The 16,890-nt window shown below is 36.6% G+C and overlaps 1 protein-coding gene across 7 annotated transcripts in view; it reads left to right on the top strand.

Moving 5' to 3' along the window:
* The window catches only part of ADGRB3 (adhesion G protein-coupled receptor B3), a 444,081-nt gene that overhangs the window by 345,379 nt on the left and 81,812 nt on the right, over positions 1–16,890 (top strand). For all 7 annotated transcript variants that reach the window (XM_058801298.1, XM_058801295.1, XM_058801300.1 and 4 more), the window contains 3 exons: positions 1,993–2,119; positions 3,741–3,844; positions 6,544–6,646. In XM_058801298.1, the coding sequence (XP_058657281.1) occupies positions 1,993–2,119; positions 3,741–3,844; positions 6,544–6,646 (334 nt within the window). The remainder of the gene's footprint in view (positions 1–1,992; positions 2,120–3,740; positions 3,845–6,543; positions 6,647–16,890) is intronic.

Raw genomic sequence — 16,890 nt, 5'->3', positions numbered from 1 at the left:
GATGTATTGTGCATCCAATGCTTTTCAGCATAGGGTGAGTTCAGTTTATTAAATCTTATTCTCAAGATGAATAATACCACCCTTTTGTTTTTAAATATGTCAATTTCTCTTAAGCTATCAATCCTTAGTATTTAATCAGAAAAGATAAACACATTACATTTGGCCTTAACTGTGTGCCACAATAAGAGAAGAGACAAGAAAGCTAATAAAATAAATTGTTTAAGTTATCCAGAAGATAAAGTTTTTGAGTTTAAAATATGTAACTCTATTTTTCAAAGTGGATGTTGATTTAGGCTGTGGCTCTCTGAAAAACACAATTTGCAAGGGAAAGCTAATAAACTGCTTTAGTGGCTTGAAGAATTGGTGATTTTCTCTCAATTGTTTCCCTCAGTCACTGCTTGTTTTGTTTATTACAGGATTCTGTTTTGAAGACAATAGTGTGTAAGGGTTACATCTGGTGTGTTCAAAAACTAGTGGCACAAAATGCTGAGATGGCCTGGGGTGAACTGCACTCTGAGAGCAGGCTTTGGGATAACAAATTGCCTTTGCATGAGGGCCCTGGCATATAGAATGACTTACAGAGGTGTGTTGTCAAGGCAGAAGAGGTGAAACAAGGGTGGTCACGGGGACTGGAAATTTTTATTCCCCCTCCTGCTTTCTTCAACCTTCATTTTTCTTTTTTTTTAAGTCATTTAGTGACCTGAGGTGAAATGGACAGGAATTGACAGCACACATGCTGTTGCTGGCAGCAGAGTCACTGCAGTTCCTCCTTGGACATGAAAGAAAGGGGAAAAAAGATGAAAGAAACCCAGTTGTTCTCTAAATATAACACATGTAAAGATAATATGTTTGCTTCAGTTGAAACCAACCCCTTTTTCCTGTAGAAAATATTTCCCCCTCCCCACTGCAGTTCAGGAAACAGGAGAGATGATTTTCTGTCTCTCCCTCTCCTTCTCCTTGCTTGCACAAAGAAAACGTGGGTTGATACCATTTTTATTGTTCTGCTGGGGTGGGTTTCAGACCTCACATTAGCATATTGAATGTCTAATTGAATTCGGGGGCTGTGTTAATCATCGTGTTTTGTTTAGGGGTGGTTGGTGAAAGGTGCCACCAAACGAGTGCTTTGGCTTGGGGTTAGCTTGGTGCTGCCACCCCAAGAAAAAGACTCGAGAAGGGGGAGGGAGCCGGGGAAAGGCGAGTTGGCTGAGTGATGTCTGGAGGGCGAACTCGTGTGTCTCTTTGGTGATGTGTGCTGCTGTACTGAAATCCACCCCTCTGCTGGAGCTAAGGCAAGAGTTGGAGGCATCTGATGCTGCCGTTTCCAGGGTGAAATTTCTAAGGCTGCTAGCTAAAAACAACAACCAAAAAAAAAAAAAAATCCCAAATCCTCAGCAAAAATAGCAGTCAGAACAGAAGATCCGGCATCTCCTGGTCCAACTGGCATAACCCAGGCAGACGTTTGAGAACCACATGCTTATGCTTTTAACCTAGCCACACACACGAAAGGGGGGGGGGGGGGGGGGGCGGGGAGTGGAGAAAGAAAGGGACCAAAAAAGACACCGCAACTACAGAACATCACATTTCTCACAAAAGGCCAGAAACAGAGCCGGTAAGAAAAGGAGAAAAAAAAAAAAAAAAAAAAAAAAAGCAGAGAGAGAGGGAGAGAGAAAGAGAGAAACAAAGCCTCCCCCTCTTCCCCCGATGAGTTTTTCGCAGTGCTGTGGCGAGGCTCGGAGGTGGCTGGCAGCGCAGGGGGCGGCTGCTGCCGCGGCTGGCGGGGCTCGGCGCAGCAGCGGCCGCGCGCTCAGCACCGCCGCCCGGACAGCTCCGCGCCCGCGCCCGCCCTGCCCCTGCCCCACAACAAGTCCCCGCCGCCGCCGCCAACTCCGCGGCGCGCTCCGCCCGTCCCGCGGCTTTGTCTCCTCGCGGCACCGGCCGACAGGCGTAATCACCCCCGTGTCCCCCACCCCCTCCTCTCTCTCTCCTTTGCAGGAACGACTCTCTGGGAACCTGGTCCACCCAGGGATGTAAAACTGTGCTTACCGATGCATCCCATACGAAATGCTTATGTGATCGTCTCTCTACCTTCGCCATTTTGGCTCAGCAACCTAGAGAAATAGTAAGTAACAAAGAGGGGGGGGGGAAAATCTAGTTTTAATGGAAAAGGGAATGCGGGGGGGACTGCGGGGGGAGGGGGGAGCTGGTCCAGCTTTCCTCTCAGGTATATTGCAGACGTTGCATTGAGGAATTGTTTAATATTGCAGGTAGTCAAATGTTAGTCTCCTGGTGTCTTCAGTGTCTCAGATAAATGAATTCCAGATTCCGTGATACAACTAAATCCTGGGGAAATTTGCGTGCTCTCGAACTCTATAAATTTTTTAGAGAAAGCCTTGTAATTGTGGTGCAAATGTGTAGAAAACTTTTGTATTGAACGATTAAGGGAACGTACAGGTCTCTATTATTGCTCTTGGTAGGAAAACCCTAGATACTGTAGTTAAACAGATTGCAGATCTGCATTGGACGTTTTCAACACAGATTTTCTATGTAGTCTGTTGATATGATGTATCAAAAATGATCAAGTTTTCACGAGAAAGAGGGGACATTAAGTGTATGAGCTGACACTCCCAATATTATTGAATGTAAAAATAGCTGAAAAGCAAATATTTGTGAAGTTATCTTGCTAAAGCATGATTTCATTTTCCTGGTTTTGGAAACATATGAACAGACTCTTTTTAATAGCAAAGTAAATCCATTTGGAAAAAAAATGATTGAAATAAAATACTACTTTCTGCCTGAGATATGGCCTAAAAGTACATCTGTCTTATATTCTATTTGGGTGGCAAAAGATATCTTGGTAAATGTAATTTACAATACGTCCCTGAAGCTTAAAAAGCGTTTAAGTAAACCAGGCATGATATCCTTTAGAACTTTTAGATCTAAATTTTTTTCCATATTTATTAGTAAAACCCATGTCTATTTCAGAATATGAGCACATATATATAGAGAGGAAAAAACTGACCTGATACCTGAGGATAATAGCTTGCCTTAGAGCAGGGAAAGCTAGTTTGCTTTCAAGGTCATTAATTTATTTTCATTTTTTATTAACACACAGAGTAAAAATGAAATAATTCTGAATTTGAAGCTTTTTTTTTTGAAGGCTGGTTATACTGTTGCCATAGATATCCTGTCATTCCTTCTAGGCCCAAGGAAATTATGCATGTGAGAACAGTGGATTGAAGTCAAAGTTATTAAAAGTCAGAAAGTTTGGTCATTCTGCAACAAACATGAATCAAATTATGGGACAGATTACTGGATGGTCTTCAATATATTAGAGTGAAACCAAGCTGGATGTTTAATGCACAATTATAAATATTGCTACTTCTGAAGAGAAGTATATCTTTTAATTGATGTTAACTGGAGAGTCATTTAAACTTGTGCTAACATCATAGTCTCCTGTTACACTGTAATATTACTAGTTTATTTTTCAAAGTATCATGCAGGTATTACAAGACATTTGAAAGCTCAGAGGCCTCTGAGGAATGTATTAAGCAGATCTCAGAGTTATATAGGGATCAGTTTTGGAATTAAGTTGATTTCTCCCTCATAACTAATATTACAGAAACAATCTGCGGTAGGTTGTCTGCTTTTAATTTTGCTCTTTTTGCTTTTTTTTTCATTTGACTCGTTGGTTTAAGTGCTGAGGATGTTTTTTCTTCATGGTTGCCTGTTGTAACTTACAGATCATGGAATCATCTGGTACACCTTCAGTGACCTTAATAGTAGGCAGTGGTCTTTCCTGCTTGGCCTTGATCACTCTAGCAGTTGTCTATGCAGCATTATGGAGGTATGTAATGGGTTGAGAAAGCTAAATGCAAATACACTGTTATATTTATTGGAATTGCAGTTTAAAAAGAGCATTAGAGCCATGTTTGGAAAGTGAGGAAAATATAGTGCATGCTTGGATGCATTTTTTGATGAGATTGATCAGTTTTACGGGTTTGGCCTGCTAATGATGGTAGAGCCCACTCTTGTCTTTCCCCACTTCAGTGGGAATGGGATTCCTCTTTTGGTGGGGTATTCATAGTGCTAAATGCAGGATTCTTATATATTATATATTTCATGTTAGGCTTCTGGCCTATACCTTTAGCTGCTTTTCCCCCATTTACATTTTTAAATAAAACTTATAAATAAAATAATATTGCAGTGGCACATTTAGGGAGATTCAGTCAGCTGATTTTGAGTTTGTTCACATCAGTAATCCGTTTGAATAAAGACCATAAATTAAATAGTCTTAAATAGTGTGATGGTGCACCCCAGTGATAGATTTTCTTTCCGTCCTGAGTATGCAGTATTAAAATACTATATTGAACTTAAAAGTGCAATAAATACACATGGACTAAATTAATCTGAGAAGTAATGAGAAATAGCATAATGTCTTAGTGCAGAAAAATAAGATAAAAAGTCATGCAAAGTAATAAATGTTTTAAAAAGTGAACATGGATTCTTATTTCACTTTTTTCAATAATTAAAGTAAAATAGATTCTTATGAAAGTAGTAAGAAACAAGGGGATGAAACAATAAATTCTAGAGTAATCTAAAACCAACCAATAGAATTTTGTTTTTAGAAGCAGCTTGATAATTTTACACCCATTTCTCTATCACTCTTATGTACCACAGAGACTCAGGATTAGAAATATATATATAATTATTAAGAATATCCAGTTACATAAGTTATCATAAAAGACTATAAAAATTATCAATTCTTGTCTGTCAAAACTAAGAATGAGAGTATTTCAGGATATAACTCCCATCTAAAGAATTATAGTGTTATTTTTGCACTCCCCACTATATTTAGCACTTGGATAGAAATACTGTCATGCTCACTGTAACTGGTCTACTCCATTATTTAAATTAGATACAAGGAAGAAATTCTTTACTGTGAGGGTAGTGAGGCACTGGAACAGGTTGTCCATAGAAGTTGTGGATGCCCCACCCCTGGAAGTGTTGAAAGCCAGTTTGGATGGGGGTTTGAGCAACCTAGTCCTGTGGAATGTGTCCTTGCCCATAGCAGGGGGTTGTAACTGGGTGATTTTAAGTTCTCTTCCAACCCAAGCAATTCTATGATCCTATGATTCTGTGAATTTCTAAGTGGAGATAAAATGTTATGTGTTATGGCTTAAGTCAATGCTGTGAGCTCCTGTTGCCCTGTATTTACTCGACCACTAAGGTCCTTTGTAATCCATGGGCACTTAGTGCTGGGAATTGGCCCAGGTGAATCAATAGTTAACAAGTTAGAAAGTAGCAGTGGGCTTTCTGTGTGAGCAAAGGCACACAGGACTTCTTGTATTTGTTTGCAAACACATAGAACCAGAATGTTGCTATATTTTAAGGAAGAACATGGATTGTGGTATTTGGGTTGTTCTGTCTAACTGGAAAAGCGTAATGCTACATCTCTTGATATGCAAGCAAGAAGGACTATAATTAATTTCATGACCAAAGCTCAGCATTTCTTGTGGGTTCAACAGCCTTTTTTATTACTTCCTCAGAGTTAGCTATGGGTGTAGATCCCAGGAGGAGACAGCAATATTAACTAACTCCAGTGAGAAGTATATAGTAGTGGTCATAACATATATAAAGATCTGGCGTGGTCTTCAGAGGAACTGACCACCCTTAACTTTCATTTTTTTTTAGTAGTCAGCATTTACTGTTAACAGCTCTAAAAATCAGGTCAGAAAGGCACTTCAGTTATAACCATAATCATTCTCTTTTTGTCCTGTAGCATATAGAAAGGCTGTATACAGAAAAATGAGAACACTTGAATCTTGAAATCAAATATGTGATAAGACTTTTTGATTTTTTCATCCCAAACATATTTGTAAAATGAATATGATAAGTTTGCAAGGGTGACTGTGATGTTCACTGATATAATTTAATCTTTCTGTACACATTTGGGTATTTTTGGCATTCAGTCTTATGAGTACAGTACTATTACAGTACTATTGGAACATCAAGATTAATGTTATCCTTGTCCCAATAACATGTTTCAAAATTCACTGCCACAGTATCATCCACCAACCTGCATCTCATTTATACATCGTGGATCAAATCTTCTGTTTATATTAATCACCATATTTTTGCTGAAGTTAGTAATTATGAGTGGTCTGTGCCAGCTGTGGATATTCCCAGGGACAAGCAGAGAGCAGAAGAAGTTCCTGACATGAATGCATGTAAGCCCATTATTGTCAGTATGGTGTTAGAAACATGTTGCCAGCAGTTTTCAAAAGAATCATTGGTAGATTATTTTTTAAATACATCAAGATACTAAGAGGAAATTGTGCAATATCTATCAAGATACTGTAGTTTTCATGTTTGCTTTGTTATAACTCTCTAATACTCTTTCTGAGCACATGTAAGGGAACACCTCTCAGAGTATCTGCAATATTTAATGCAAGAACTAAATCAAACCTTTGTGTGACTCAGTAGTTGTTTTGCTTTTATAAAATTTGTACCCCTCTCTTTTTTTCTCTTTTTTTTTTATAACAGGTACATCAGATCTGAGAGGTCCATAATTCTAATCAATTTCTGCCTGTCGATTATCTCATCAAATATCCTTATCCTGGTTGGACAAACTCAGACACATAACAAGGTATGAGATGGATTGTATTAAATTTTCCCTTAAAGATTAATATCATTGTTTTACTTGTTTTTAGCTTAAAATAATTACATCAATTTAGTCCTATACTCATAGGACTTGGTGGTTTTGGTAATATACTAAGAGACAAGGGAAAATATTTACCGTCTTGCATAGTCTTTATTTCCCTTCCAAAAATCCCTTTTGGTATTGTTCCCTCTAGATAAGCTGTGTTCTCTGTGGTAGACTTGTGTGTTTTATAACTAAATTTCAAAGCAAAAAAGTTCAAAGGCTCAACATCAAAAGCACAAATTCTGGTTCATTATAATAGTTGTAATAGGATTGTGCTACAGTGTTTTTGTCTTTTTATTAACACACTGGTACTCGAAAGGCAAGTAGAAATTGCTTAGAAGTTGGAGTACGATTCTTGAAAATGTGCAGAAACAGACATCATAACGAGCCATAGAACAGTTAGATCTCTGACTGATGTAGCTATAAGAAAGTAATAACCCTACATACCTCACTTAGTGATGTATTGCTGATTAATAATAATCTGTTCTCTGAACATCATTGGCATTTGTGCCTCTCCTGTAGAACAGCAGGATTGTCAATGTTTTGAGGAATCAGTGCCTGGTGCTGCTAGGCAGCTTTCACAAGTGTCAGTGAGTGGTTGCTTGAAATCAACCATAACTACAGGATTGCTTGGAATAGAAAATAGGATATAGTTGGTTAACTGGGCAATATGTGATAGAATGCTGTGAAGTTTTGGAGTAAGCAAGTGCTTGTAAAGTAGTTTTTTTTCCTACCATGTTAAACTATGTAATGCACTGCTCATCTTAATTTTTCTGATATCAAATGAAAAAATGTTCGTCATCTGCGGTAGGAACTGATATTTCTACAACACACCTGCAATTAATCATTACTTCTTCTCAAATAAGTGCTTAGCAGTTTAGCTGCCAGAATTCTCATAAATTCAATGCAAGTCACATAGCTGTACTTTGTAAAACATATCCAAACCAAACACAGTCATTTCCAGCACATATGGTAACAAAATTATTGAAGTCAAGTTATTAATATGCTTTTAAAATTTTGAAAGTGTGTAGAGGTAAAAATAAGCAAAATATAGATTTCCAGAAGAAAGCCATGTAACTCTCACAGATTTTATTCAGGGAGGGAAAAGCAATGTACTAACAACTTCTGTATAACAGAGTACAGAATTAATCCGACCTGGAATTTCATACATAGTCACATATACTATTTTATTATGCATTTCAAGAATAGATACGGTTCAGTAGATGCAAGTTCCTGTGTACATTGCCACAGTGGAATCAGAGTTTGAGGGCATCAGAACAACTATGTTGGCTCACACATTTTCTAGATATCCTGGCAGCCTTTCTCTGATACTTGACTCAGGGAGCTCTGAGCTGAAACATGCTCTTAATCCAGTTCCTTTCTATTAGTCTTAATCTCTTTGAGCTCCCTCACTTCTGCTTCCTGAACTTCTCAAAAGACAGATATTACACTGAGATATTTCTGAGACCAACAGTTCCAAAAATGCAGATTTCAAAGGAAATAATTGACAAAGGAAATAATTGACAGAAAAAGCACATCACGAGGTTTATACTTTTAATATGCAGTCTTAAAAATTACTGTAAAATGACAATTCTTGCAACACTTGTCTTTTTTTTTAAGCCCATATCTTGCTTTTGATATATCTACCCACCAGGAATTTATAGCCAGGGAGCACCTCAAAAGGATCAAAGGCAAAATACATGTGTTATATCTAGCAAGACGTCCCTTATTACAAACCAAAACTATTTTTATCACAGTGTTGACTGATACATGAATATATTGCAGCTCTAAGAGGCTGGCCTATGAATGCACCATCAATAAAAATGGCCAGATAACACCACTGTTTAGTGAAGATTCACTCAAATAAAAGCAATCATATCTGTGTATGACTTCACTGTGTTTGTAAGTAGGGATGTGTATAGGCATCAGGTGTATTTGAATTCAAGTTCTGATTTTTTTCATTTTCAAGATAATATATGATCCCAATAAGTGTTTGGTTTTTAGTCTATACATCTAGATTGCAGTACTGGCAACTGTAGGAAAAATTATGTTTTCATTTTCTGAACTGGAAAATTAAAGTTGTAGATGAAAACTTTAGAAAGAGAATCAGGTCCTGACATGTGATTTAAGATTAAAAGTATCTTAGATTTGTTTCTGAGATTTTATTATTTACTGGAAGTGAAACTGTTTGAGGTTTTTAGTGTTTGAAAATTTTGGTAGAAATCTTGGGAATATATTATTAAGACAATATAATATCCAAGTCAGCAAAAATTGTTTGATGAATAAATGCTGAAGTAGTATTTTATGGCAAGAGGAGCTCTTCTTTTTTTTCTTAATGTATTGGAGAACATTTGAGAAACATAATATGCCAAGTCTGAATTTGTTTACTGTGTTCCATTGTCATTCTTCTGGTTACACTATTCTTACCTTATTGGGGTAGCTAGTTAACATCCACTTGATGATGTTAATATTCACAGTGCTGAAGCGTATCCCATTTCTCTGTGCTTTAGTTTTGCTCTGAATTGAAATTGTCTGTATTTCTATATTTGTGTATATTTGCTTTTTGAGTAGGTCCTCATAAATGTCATCAAAGCTGAATTCCAGTTTAAAGTTGAACAGTATGTAAATTTAGCATACTAAAGATATATTATTGCAAACAGCATATTGTTGATTTGCTTGCAGTTTGTGGTTTCCTTTATCTGTATTAAACACTTCACAAACTACTTTTATTAACTTCAGTGCTAGTCAATCTCCAAGAAATTTCTGCAGCTTGTTTTAATTACACCCATTGACATCTACGACATAGAGGAAAACACTGAGTGTCTTGGTCTAGATAAGCTCAGGTTTTTTTGTTATTTTCTTTCTGGTTTTAAAAATATCATAGATATTCTATAATGTTAGGTTTATCTCTGCTTTTTGAAAGCTGAGTATATCATCAATGTTTTTGCAAAAGCTTCTTTTAATGAATACTGAGTAAGTTTGAAAATTGCTTTCTCTTTGGTTCAACTAAGTTCTGTCCTTTTTTCAGTAAAATAGATTGCCTCCCATGGTCAGAAATTGACAAAATATTTACTGAGGACATGTAGAAGGGATTTATATTTTTTCAGGCTCCAAAAGATTTTCCATTTCACATATTACCTGCTTAAAAGTGATGGTTTTTGTCCATTTTAAGTAATCTGAGGATAGCAACAGTAGAACAGAGGTCTAGGTCATGGATCATTTCAGCTCATTTTAGAGTAGTTCATGAGGGAAGTCATGGAGGGGAGTTGGGTTTCCCTTGTAAGGTTTGGATTGAGATAGCAGAACGCCTTTTGTCAACAGAAAAGCTTTGCCCCTTTGTTCCTTCTTAGCAAAACATGTTCTGAATTTTGTTGAAGGACACAGCTGAGAAATGTTCTGATTTTTTCATTGTTTCCCTAAACCTTGGAAAACACAGAGGTTTATTCAAAGCTTTCTTAATGTTTCAGACTGTGTAAAAGATTTCTGTTCTGTCAGATCCTGTTTTGAAATACAGGTCACTGAAGGCTGAAATTACAAAAATATTATGAAATTAATTATGTATCTTGTTTAAGTATAGTTGGTGTTATACTGTGCATGAGAAGCATATTAATTTACTTTAGTACTTCTTTCTGTCTCGTTTTCTTTCCACTGTTAAATGTTAGTCACATAATCATATTTAAACTTGACAATATGCAATTGCTACACTTTAACAACTGAATTTAGTTTTAACTCTGAAATTAAGTGCCCTTCCTGAATTAAGGAAGGCTAAAACTTCTAATGTATAACCTAATTGCTAAAATATCTGTTATTTCACAAAACCTGAGGGATGTCCCTAGCATCTACAAAAGCATTACTTTATAGATTACACTTACTTCAAATAAAAATATTTACTTTGAAGAGACTGACAGGTATTTTTAGGAAATATCTATCAATGATTTGTAGCTTTCACTATATCATAACTCTTGCTATCTTATGTTTCCTAATGTTCTTCTTGCCATCTAGAAAAATCGCTATATTTCTTCTATATGTGGGCCTTTAACATTTAAGCTATAAACTTTTACTGGGCTTCTGATCTCATTTAATGAATAGATTCCCTACCCCCATAAGTTATTGATTAGTATTATGTGGATTTTTTTTCATAAATTCTCTTTCCTTTTGTATACATTCAGAGAATATCTTGGTTTGTTCACAGTTTTGCCTAAACAAAAACACATTTGCTTTTTGATATAAACAATTTTTGTGTATCTATTTTTCCTGTGAAGTAAACAAAGCTGAATACGTTTTGAAAAAAAAAAATAGAATTCCTTATACATATGAGGAAAAGTTAACTATTTTCTATATAATCTGATACTGGCTATAATTAAGAGTTCATTGCTGATATTTGGGTCACTTGTGAAAAAGTGTCATATTTTAAAATATTTTTAAAGCATGCTTTAATAATGCTGTATGACTCAGTGCATTTTTAGCCATAGTCAGATTTCTGTGTATCTGCTATGGAAAGAGCAGGGAAGATGTTAATGCAAGATTTAGTAACCCTGATATTCTGTGTCATTCATGTTTAATTGCAAAATCCAGTTTATTATGCTTACTACTGTATTTTGAAGTTCATGTCTTAGACCATAGCTTAAAGGATATGAAAAAGGCCTGTCCTGATCACCATAACATAAACTGTCAGTAGCCTGACATTGTAAACAAGCAAAACCCCATGAAAATGTGTAGATAATAAGATTAGAATGTTCACTAAATAGACTGACTGGACAAAAATAACCCACTTTTAGTATTTTTTTAATAGAGGTGTTATGTTGAAAGAAACAAGTAGAAGTGGAAAGAAGCTGAGAAGCCAAACATCCCATTCCCATAGCACTCTGAAGTAGCTGACTGCAAAACTGGAGCTCCCTCAGGTTTTGAGAGACGGTGGGTGGTGGGATCCCCTGAGAAACCTGCAAATGTTCAGGTGATACTAATGCTGCCTTTAACCACGTGCCTCTTGCCCCATATCTGCCACTGACTTACAGATGCAGGCATCGTGGCAATATATCTCCTAGGAAACAGCGGGGGAGACCTCAGAGCAGATGGAATGAACAGAGAAATGATGCTAACACAGCATTAAGGTTGTTTTAGAAAATCAATGAGGAAGTAGGGAATTCAGTATGTCAAGCAGTAGCATTCCATATTTCAAGTCTTTCTGTAGAACTTCAAGGGAATACCCTCCATTTAAGAAGCTGAAGCCTGGGAAAATATATCCTTCCATTTTTGTCAGTATCTGACTTCCAAATTAACACCTACTCTGCTGATTGTCTTTTTTTTTTTTTTTTCTTTTGTGCATGTAACAGCTTTTTGAACGGCTGACCCAGAGGGTCTCTGGTATGGGTCATCCATCCCAGACACACAGCAGTGAATAGGTCAGGAGCCAGAGTGCACTGCACCACACACATCTGTCTGCCATGTGTTTCGAAACTCTGAAACAACAAAAGGGAGAAAAGCCAATTTAGCTGAATAACTATTACAGGAGTAGGTCTGTTTAAGCAGTGCTGTTTTACCATGCCAAATTCTGACAAAACCTGTTAACATCAGCTGAATTAACTACCTGCTTTTAGATTCTCAAGAGAACCTCTGGGAGCAGATCTTTCTTACCCAAGATCACTAAACATTGTCATTCATGTTACTGTTACCTGCCTCAGAGGAGAAGGTAACATTCTTCTCAAAAATGCCTGTCAGACTCTTTCTCAAAATACATCCACTTTATCATTCACTTTGCTATATCTAAACAAAACAGACATTTTGATTGTAAGCAGGTTACAGAGAAGAAATTGGTTAGATTTTAGGTGCATGTGTTCTCTGTCTCCTATCCCCAGAACCTTTTAAAAAGCTTTTAGAACTACTTTAGAATCCCAAAACTGTTAAGGTTGGAAAACATGTCCAACTTCTTTCTCAAGGCAGGGTCAGCTGTTAGGTCAGAACAGTTTGCTCAGGACTTTTTATAATGGTAAAGCCTTGAAAACCTCCAGGCATGGAAACATCACATCTTCCTTGGCAAGCTTGATCCACAGCTTGACTGTCCTCACAGTCAAAATGTATTTCCATATACCTGGGATGCATCTCCTCTTGTTTCTTTATGCCCATTGTCATCCCACTACACATCACTGTGAAGAACCTGACTTCATCTTGTCAGTGACCTATCTGTAGGCACTGACAGGTTGCTCTGAGATGCTGCTACCTCAGACTTTCCTGAGGTAACTCTCTGCTGTCCCACTCTTCCCAGAATTGTGTGTTTTTTCCTCCTTGATCTTCACAACCTGGTTAGAGTAGTTTTTTCTGTTCCAGAATTCACCCCCACAGCTCTAAGAAAAATAGCTCATTCTCTAACAAACACCTTTCTGAATTATTTCAGACGATCTGTTGATGACTCAAGCAGCTATTTTTGGGCTTCATACCTTTTTCACACCTCTCTTTTGCCTATTTTTTGAATTTCAAGAGAAATAGAGAGGTAGTCAATGGGAAATAGAACAATCTACAAACAGTTAAATGTTCATGTCTTTCACTTACATGATCTTACTTTTAAGAAAGAGGAAGCAATAGACAATTCTAAGCAACAGTAAAAATTATTTTAATAATGTAGTTACCATGGCAATTAACATCACAAGACTAAAGGGTTTAATTAAGTATGATAACAATAGCAACATCAAAACCAAGTTACTTGGTTATTTTCATTGTAATACAAAAGTTGAACTTCCAATGAATTTTCATATGTGAATTACCCTTTCCAAGAATCTAGGCATAGAAAGTCTTTGTCACATAAACCTAAACAGATACAGAAACACAATAAGATTTATTTTTTAATAGATACCTGATAAAATAATACATCAAAAATCACAGCTCTGAGATAAATGCAACATAAATCTTCTGCCCTAAAATAGTAATTATTACATCATCGCTCCTTCTGTGTAACAGAATGAAACAACAGAAAACAGTCAATTTTAAAGGTCTGTTATTTAACAAATAATAGTGTAAATAGTGCAAAAGATTGTCCAATTATTGTACTGATTTTTATTTATACATCACTACAACTCCCTGTTGGGTCTGCATATTTTTAGGAACATATGGTATGCTTTAACCTTGACATGTACTATGAAGTTCATTTGTACAGTTTTGCTTTTATTTCCCTAGGTCACAGTTTTTAGGCCCTATATCTTGCAATCACAGCAGTGAGAGCATTTTAACAGAAAATGACTATTGGATTGATCTGATTCTCTGACTGGTCTGATTAGAGTTTCATTCTCATTTCCACTTTCTATCTTTTCTTTAAGGTGATGTTAAGTGAAATTTCATGGGAAGTGGGACAAGAGTATGCAAATCTCTGTTCCAGACTGAGGTTAACAATAAGATGGAAAGACAAGGATGGTCACATGAATTCTGACCTTTCCTGCTTTTGCTTTCTGAGAAAGAGATGGTGGTCACTGTGTGCCCAAGTCAATGGAGTCAGCATTCAGCAAGTGTGATCTGAGCATATTTATGACATGAGAAATACCAGTGCTGGTAGACTCTCTGAATTACAGTAGGATTTTGTCATGAGAGGGATGCTCAGCTTGTCAAATAAAGGGACACTCTTAGGTATTTAAGAGTGACCCAAAATTATGTACCCAAAATAATGTACCTAGAGATCCTCTTGATACTAATGTAAAAGGCATGTAATGCTTCTAATTTTGGACTGCTGCTGAAACATGACCTTTTTATACTTGTTTTCATGGACATACATGCTTATTTTGTTGAATCTCAGTGAGTCATACCAAAGCCTGGTACTGACAAATTTGACAGTAAATGTGCTCTGGTATTTTTTCTCTTCTAATGGTTTTGTCAAAATTCATATCAAATTGACATTTTGGATGAATAAGTAGGTATTTTGTGGAATTTAATAGAAAGTTATGCTCAGAATAATTGATGAAAGGAAACTGCAAAGGTAAATCTACAAAACATGCATTTGGCTATAATCATGGACATTTTTAATGAATGTAATTGTAAGATTTCCAGAACCCTGCAGGGAAGTGTACATGTTTGTAACAAAAAGGCCTCAAGCTGTTAAAGCTGATAGAACTCCTGTAATGTCAAGAAAGTTCAGTATGCAGTAGACTTCTGGGTTTAAAAACAGGATGGAAAACATGTTAGTATCTTTCTCTCCTGAAGAAAGTGGAAATATATCTGGCACAAGGAGTCCAGCAGTTGGAAGGAAGTATGAATAAGTTTGGCACAAAATGTTGTTCCATTAGTAAGTGATTACATTTCTGTCTCTAATTAGTGGCGTGGCATATAATTTGTGCTCTGTGCTTTCCATTTAATGAAAAATTGCATTTGCAACCTATCACATATTTGCTAAATAATTTCTTTAAGCTAGAAATCTAAATGGATGTATCTTTCTTTAAATACCACTTAAAGTTAGGTGAAAGATTAGAAAGAGAATGGCTTCCTTAACAAGCTTAGCTGAGCCATATAGGACAATAAAACCTCATGTGTCAGAATGTACAGCTATTGAAACTTGGGATTTAAAAAGATGGGATTAATTGTAAAGCTGTTGTTATTTGCAATGTTTAGATATTACACTTCTTATATTTAAGAGGGCTTTTAAGTCTCTGTCTTTTTCTGTATATCCTCTTATGTCAAATCAATCAGAATTCATGCTTGAGTATTAGCAATTTAATTATTGCTATAAAACCTTAATTTTGACACTGCTTATCTTTTAAAGTAAATACAGAATAGTAATAATATTTTACTGAACTGAATGATCCGACAAGGCATAGCAGTTGTACTACAGTGGAAGAAAAATGGTTTTGCTAGGAATACTTGTTAGACCTCGGTATCAAGTCAGCATTAATGATGGACAAGAACAGTTGTTAGACTCAGTTTCTCTCTTGTAGTTATTCAGAAACTGCAGCTGATAAAAATCACTGCAGAAACAAATATGTAAGACTTAAACCTGATCAATTGTTTGCTTTCTTTCACTTCTAAAGGATTCTTCCTTTGGGAAAGAGGATTCAGCAATAATACCTAACACTAGTAAAAACATATTCTAGAGAGTTTTTTAAACATTAATGAGAAGACTCATTCATAGTCCATGAATACCTAAAGAATGTATCTGTCCTTGTTAAATATCAGGCATTAAACAATCAAACATATCTTTTTAACTGTAGGAAATTTCCTGCTGATTCCAAATAGGAAGTGTTCAAAACTTCAAGTTGAGGCATTAATCTCAGCGCACACATTTTTCCAGTAGCAAATGCAAAGCCTGGAATGAATCAGAACTAAGCCAAATTGTGTTGCCTTGCAGTTGCCATGGCTAGGAGCATGCACACGAGTTATTGATACAGCTCATATGACACGCGTTATGCTATGATGACTTCATTATGTGCTGGAGCCTCTGGAGATCTCAGTTCATTGAAATTTCAATATTTCAGTGGGTAGGTATGATGAGCAAAGCAGAGCCAAAGAAACAAATCCGGATTTTATTTGTTGGCAAAGGAACACTACAGATTTGCCATTCAAAGTATGTATATGCTACACTCAGTGCAACTGGACCTTGGTATCTGTCAGTGACACTCTCCTAGTGTTAAATAATAACTCAGATGGGCTTTTCTAATCTCAGCTCATGGTCCTTCTGTTTTCTATATTTAAACCTGTCATCTTATGTCATCTAGAAGAACTGGTTTAGGGCACTTGGATTCAGTTGTCTCCCTTAGAAACTGATGCGCAGAAATCTGCTAGTGCGCTGCAAAAGCTTAAACTTCTGCAAGGAATTTGTCTAAATGGTGTTGAAAACTAGGGAATAAGGAATGGATGATAACGAATGCACAAACAGGTAGCCCTCCAGTGCAGTCCCTAGCTTCCTTCTTCTCCAAACTTCTTGTTAGGCTCATATGTATGATTGTCCCCTGTGGCAGTCTGGTTCTCTCACCATGATCTGCAAGAGGCTTCTGTTTCCTGTAGCTTTTAAAATATGAGAATAGATCTATAATAAAACATTAGCCAGAGTGCTCTAAACCTGTATTTATCAGTTGGTTTAGAGATGCTGCTTCATGTTCAGAGGATTTTAGTTGTTGGCTCTGCAGGCAGAGTTATCTGATCTGTGCAGGTCGCAGAGCATCAGTAAGGGAATTCCCTGCAGAGGAGCAGAGGGAAAACAAATAAACTTTCCAGAG

This window comes from Ammospiza caudacuta, chromosome 3 (assembly GCF_027887145.1).
Source record: "Ammospiza caudacuta isolate bAmmCau1 chromosome 3, bAmmCau1.pri, whole genome shotgun sequence".
In the NCBI taxonomy this organism is placed as follows: Eukaryota; Metazoa; Chordata; class Aves; order Passeriformes; family Passerellidae; genus Ammospiza; species Ammospiza caudacuta.
Note: the sequence above shows the minus strand (reverse complement) of the source record. Positions and strands in the feature narration are given on the sequence as shown.